This window comes from Colletotrichum karsti (assembly GCF_011947395.1).
Source record: "Colletotrichum karsti strain CkLH20 chromosome Unknown Scaffold4, whole genome shotgun sequence".
NCBI lineage: Eukaryota > Fungi > Ascomycota > Sordariomycetes > Glomerellales > Glomerellaceae > Colletotrichum > Colletotrichum karsti.
In genome coordinates this window covers 235,532-241,531 of record NW_024065904.1, presented here as the reverse complement: position 1 = coordinate 241,531, position 6,000 = coordinate 235,532, and the positions used below count along the sequence as shown (strand labels likewise).

The 6,000-nt window shown below is 54.6% G+C and overlaps 2 protein-coding genes across 2 annotated transcripts; one reads left to right on the top strand and one right to left on the bottom strand.

The window, feature by feature from the left end:
* Positions 1 to 878: 878 nt before the first annotated feature.
* On the top strand, positions 879 to 3,801 carry CkaCkLH20_01619 (glycoside hydrolase family 3 protein; the record flags this gene model as incomplete). The annotated part of the gene is made up of 5 exons (XM_038884338.1): positions 879 to 1,159; positions 1,216 to 1,344; positions 1,419 to 1,851; positions 1,909 to 3,412; positions 3,470 to 3,801. The coding sequence occupies 5 exons, from the start codon at positions 879 to 881 to the stop codon at positions 3,799 to 3,801; spliced, it is 2,679 nt and encodes an 892-aa protein (XP_038750038.1).
* A 421-nt stretch (positions 3,802 to 4,222) lies between these two features.
* CkaCkLH20_01618 (pectate lyase) lies at positions 4,223 to 5,218 on the bottom strand (the record flags this gene model as incomplete). Its single annotated transcript, XM_038884337.1, has 1 exon — positions 4,223 to 5,218. The coding sequence occupies one exon, from the start codon at positions 5,216 to 5,218 to the stop codon at positions 4,223 to 4,225; it is 996 nt and encodes a 331-aa protein (XP_038750037.1).
* Between the last annotated feature and the right edge of the window lie 782 nt (positions 5,219 to 6,000).

Here is a 6,000-nt window from a genome sequence, read left to right as displayed (position 1 = left end):
AATCTATTGCTACGGGTGAGACCCTTCGGAGTTACCCAACTTTGTGCTGCAAGAAGCTCACTAGACTTGAGGGCCCATGGTACTGGACTCCGGAATATGATGACGAAGTGAACGAGGTTCTGGCGGAATCACTGCAGGACTTTTGCCTCTTTCGAGATTCCAGAAATCAAATAGGTCTGGTCCCCAAAGAAGCACTTCCAGGCGACAGGCTGTGCTTCATCGTGGGCGCTTACTACCCCGTTCTCCTTCGACCCCGGCCTTCTGGTCATGGTATGTGGCAGTTTGTCAGCGGTTTCTGCTCAGTAGGAACAAAGGATCATTGGAAATTCGAATACTGTGATTTACCATCTGACGTGGAAGAGGAAACCATACATATTTGGTAAGGTCAACATTTGAGGAATAAGAAGATGTCGGACCCTGGAGGGTTGGTGGGAAGTTCTGCACGAGTCCGTCGGAACCAATTTGCAACTAGATGCCTCGTTAAAAAAGCAGCTTTTGGGTCGGCAACACTACACAAATTTCTCACCATTTTCATTAATGCAAACGTGATACTACGACTTTGATGCCATGCCTACATATTCACTGGTGAAAATGGATACCAAATTCGTAACTGAGCGCTTCATATTTTTCAGGCTTAGGCTTCGAAAGGATCCAACACATGGATGTTTGTTGATAAGACAGAGATGCGATCGATGATTGGCGATCCCTCGTGCACACCAACCGGCATCCCTTCAAGGGGCGTTCCGGCTATGCAGCTGGCCAAACACCCCGCATCAGCCGCGGGGTAGGGATGCAACACCGTTATCAGGGAGTGAGGCACAGGTGAACCTCACCTGACCTCTCACTCAAGACCAACATCATTCCAAACCGCGGTCGCGATGAAGTTCCAAACCATCAGCAGACTCACGTTCCTCGTTCAAGGTGCCTATTTGGCTACCGCGGCGTACGCGGACGATGCCCAGAAACCTCTCACATCGGGAGACTGTCTTCCAGCGCTGAAATACGCGCCGGAAATTGGAAGTCGCCAGTGTTTTGAGAATTTGCCCGGGTTACGAGCCTTCAGCAGAACGGTCTCACTGACACGGCATCATGATGTTGAATCCTGTGCTGAGTTGTGTGGTCGTCTTGGGTACTCGCAGGCCGGGATCAAGCATTTTCAGTATGGACAACGCGTTCTTCAAGATTTCCTCCTTCATGTTGCTAAAGCCATTCTAGAAACCGACTATGTGTCTGCGGAAATGAGATCAACATCAAGACGAACCAGATCGCTGATACAGAGAGTACTTGTGATGAGTCTGGACTCGAGTGCAAAGTGTCGCAGATACCATGCGACGAAGAAGATATGTGAGTCTTCCGATCTCATTCTCCCTTGTCAAATCTCGAGACGCACTTGGCCGTCGAATGCTCACAAAGTTTAGGATTGAGGTTTATGAGATTCGGAACCCAATTATCAATGAGAAGGCCGGTAGCAGTTTCCCGGATTGCGCGCGTGAACCTCTCTGCTCCCACGACGTGTGCGATGCGTCGCTCTCAGATAGGGATCGAGCCGCGGCGCTGGTGGCAGAGCTGACGATTTGGGAGAAGCTTGACAACCTCGTCAACGAGGCGCCTGGCGTCCCCCGGCTGGGTATTCCCCCGTACGAATGGTGGTCTGAGGGTCTTCACGGAGTCGCGTCATCGCCGGGAACGAAGTTTGCTTCGGAGGGGAAGTTCAGCTATGCAACTTCGTTTCCGCAGCCCATCGTTCTGGGTTCGTCGTTCGACGACGAGCTGGTTAGAGCTGTGGGGGATATTGTGAGTAAGGAGGCGAGGGCTTTCAGCAATGTTGGAAGGTCTGGACTCGATCTATACGTAAGTCACTCCTGGTTATGTACGGTTGGGGGCATGCAGCATTTTGACGAAAACTAGTCCCCAAATATCAACGCCTTCAAAGATCCTCGCTGGGGACGCGGCCAGGAGACACCTGGCGAGGACCCTTTCCACCTACAGAAATACGTCTCGGCCATGCTCACAGGTTTGGAGGGCACCGACCCTTCCAAGAAGCTCATCGCCACTTGCAAGCATTACGCCGCCAACGACTTCGAGAATTACAACGGCGTCGATCGTGCTGGGTTTGACGCCAATATCACCACCCAAGACCTCTCGGAGTACTACTTACCGCCCTTCAAGACGTGCGCTGTCGAGAAGAATGTGGGGTCCTTCATGTGCAGCTACAATGGGATTAACGGCACGCCGCTGTGTGCTAATTCCTACCTGCTGGAAGATATCCTTCGGAAGCACTGGGAGTGGAACGGGGAGGGGCAGTATATCTCGACTGACTGCGATTGCGTCGCGCTCATGGTCTCATATCATCACTACGCCCCTGACTTGGGACACGCAGCTGCCTGGTCGATGAAGGCCGGGACGGACCTAGAATGCAACGCGTTTCCCGGCTCAGAAGCCCTTCAGTTGGCCTGGAACAACTCTCTCATTTCCGAGAAGGAAGTCGATAAGTCGCTCACGCGCATGTACACATCCCTCGTATCAGTCGGGCTATTCGATTCCGCCAAAGAAGACCCTTTACGCTCGCTGAGCTGGGACGACGTCAACACCAAAGAAGCGCAGGACCTCGCGTACCGAGCAGCGGTCGAAGGAGCCGTTCTCTTAAAGAACGACGGCATTCTCCCGCTCTCGCTCGAGTCTCCCAAGAAGTACGCCCTCATCGGACCCTGGGTCACTGCCACGACGCAGATGCAGGGCAACTACTTCGGTCCAGCCCCGTATCTGATTTCTCCTCGCCGAGCCGCGAAGGATTTGGAGTTGGACTTCACTTACTTCCTTGGGTCGCGAATCAACAGCTCCGACTCGTCGTTCAAGCAGGCCATCAAGTCAGCGGAAGCGGCGGACGTCGTCATCTTCATGGGCGGCGTCGATAACACGCTGGAAGCGGAGACTCTTGACCGCAAGACTTTGGCCTGGCCCGAGCCGCAGCTGAAGCTGATTCGCGCTCTTTCAGATGTCGGCAAGCCGCTTGTTGTTCTTCAATTTGGCGACGGACAGGTTGACGACACGGAGCTTCTCGCCAACGACTCCGTCAACGCCATTCTTTGGGGTGGGTATCCTGGGCAATCTGGCGGCAAAGCCATCCTCGACATTGTCTTCGGTCGCGCGGCGCCTGCTGGAAGATTGTCCGTCACGCAGTATCCAGAGTCTTACAACGAAGCTGTTCCGTCGACGGATATGAACCTCCGACCTGTGCCTGGCAACTCCGGTCTTGGGCGGACTTACAGGTGGTACACCGGGCGGACGCCGGTGCCCTACGGATTCGGGTTGCACTACACAAAATTCAATGTGGACATGAGCTCCAAGATGGGACCGCTCGTCACGAGAACGGATCAAGCGGCCGTGATCGACGACGAAGAGGACGTTGCTGGTATTCCAAGCTGGCAGGTAGACCTGAATAGACGGGTCATTACCCTGACAGTCTCAGCTGAGAACGTGGGAGAAGTCACGTCGGACTACGTGGCGTTGATATTCCTGCGATCTGAAGCCGGGCCGGAGCCACGGCCTAAGAAGACGCTTGTCGGATATACGCGTCTTCGGGATATCAAGCCCGGCGAGACAAAGCAGGAGGATGTTGTCATCACGATGGAGCGGCTGGTTCGCGTTGACGAGCTCGGGAACCGGGTGCTGTATGAGGGTTACTATGACTTCTCGTTGGATATTGATGAGAAGGTTTCGCATGGGTTCTTGGTGGGTGGTGACCCGTGGGTTTTTGAGAAGTTTCCGCAACCAAAGGAGAAAGAGACGAGAGATGATTGAAGCTAGGCATTACTGTATTAGATGTGATACTCTCTACAAAATCAATGGCAGCTGTAGTAGCTTTTCGGTTTCCTTCACGGCAACTCAGATTTATACTGCATTGTGGTTCAGATGAAAATTACAACCACTGGAAGTAGGACTCAGGATTTCGAAGTAATAAGCTCACATTAATGCTCAATGTATCGTTTCTGAGACACGATATTCAAGAGGCATTAAGACATTCACGATCACATATGGGAAGAGACGTTTGTGCGTTGAAACCGGCAACTATATTCACAGAACCAGGGACTGAGAGCCCCTGGTGCCTTTGAAAGTATTTACAAGAATTGTGTACTTCTCAGTACTCTGCAACCTCGGGCGTAACCCTCGGTTGACAGCAATAGCGCTCTCTTCATTTCCACTGCATAGGTAACGAAACCACTTAGAAGGAGAGGGTCTGGCCGGCGGTGCCGACGACGGCAGCCTTGACCTTGGCGGAGCCAAGGAGGGTGTAGGAGTAAGAGGGCTTGGTGAAGGTACCCTTGGGGGCGTCGTTGGTGGAGCCACCGAGGTCGACGTCGTTGACGACAGCGTAGCCGGTGGACTTGGAGTCGAGGAAGGTGATGGCCTTCTTGGTGTCGGAGAAGACGGAGGACTCGATGAGGAGCTGGGCGCCCATGCGGGTGTTGACACCGGAGGTCTCGAGCTTCTCGGCGTAGTTGTTGAAGATGTGGACCTTGCCGAAGCGGACGGAGGGGTTGCGGGAGCCGACGTTGGAGAAGTGGTTGTTGGCGTAGGTGACCTCGAGCTTGCCGGTGTCCTCGGAGGCGTTGGAGTCGGAGTGGCCGACGAGGGAGCCCTTGTAGTGGTCGTGGAGGTAGGTGTTGGAGACGGTCACGGCCATGGAGGCGTGGGTGATGTCGAGCAGACCATCGTAGTAGTCCTTGCCGTTGTTCTTGTCGGAAGACAGGTCGCAGTGGTCGACCCAGACCTTGGAGGAGGCCTGGATGCCGATGGCATCACCGGCGTCGGCCTTGACCTTGGAGATCTTCATGTTGCGGACGATGACGTTCTCCTGCTTGTTGATGTACAGACCGACACCGGTGAGGGAGGAGCCCTTGGCACCGATGATGGACTTGTTGGAGCCGACCTTGACCTTCTCGGATCCGGTGATGGCGCCGTTGACGACGATGACCATCTTGTCCTTGGAGGTGGCGGCGGCGGTGAACTGGGCCAGGGTGGAGACGGTGGTGGTGGTACCGCCGGAGCCACCGGTGGTGCCGGCACCGAAGCCGACGTCGCAAGCGTCGGTGATGGAGGCACGCTTCTCGACGGTGCGGGGGTCGACGGCGGCGCCCTCGACGACGGTGGGGGTGGGGGTGGCGCTGGCGATGGAAGCCAGGAGGGCCAGGGAAGAGGCGATGCCGGTGAACTTCATCTTGACTGTTGTTTTCGAGCTGTAGCTTGGCTAGTTGTTGTGGTACGTGGTTTCGTTGAAAAAAGAATGTGTTGACGGTCTACGTCGAACGAAGGTATGCAGTGAGAGATTGAGGTAGGGAATGAATGCAAAGAGCGCGAGAGCTGAAAGACTGAAGAAGTGAAGCGGGATGAGGAGCAAGAGAAAAGAGTGGTATGAGGCTGGACGGAGGAGGCTCTTAAGTATTTCTCTGGACGTCGACGACGGAATCTCTTGGCTAAGCTTCTGCCGCCAAGAGCCAAGACCATCTCTGTAGAAGCTTAGGCACACCCTCACTGTCTTTCTTCCCGAAGACTTCTGTTTGGCTGGGCGCTTGCGCATGCGTGGTCTCCTTGGTCTTGGTCCGGGATCATGGTGGTGCCAAGCGGAACCATACCGAGGAGGCTCTTTGGGGCCATTGCAACGCTGTCTTGGCACTTGCGTACGTCCTGGACCTGGACAGGGCGGGCAAATGATGGTGATCCTTGGCGGGGGGTGAAGGGATGTGAAGGGACGTCGTCAAGTGACTTCACATATCACGCAGAAGTGGTGGTACATTGCATCGGTCTGAGGAAGATGGGGTTTGTACACTGTGCCTACGATCCCGGCGAGGAAGACTTGTTCGAAGGGAGGAACGTGTCTGTGAATGACACGTTGGGAACGAAGCGGTCTCCCGGGCCCCGATCTTGCTCGAATCGCACGAATGAGAAATCGAGCATGGGACGGAGGAATGGACATGTGGTACGAGATGATGGTGGTTCGTT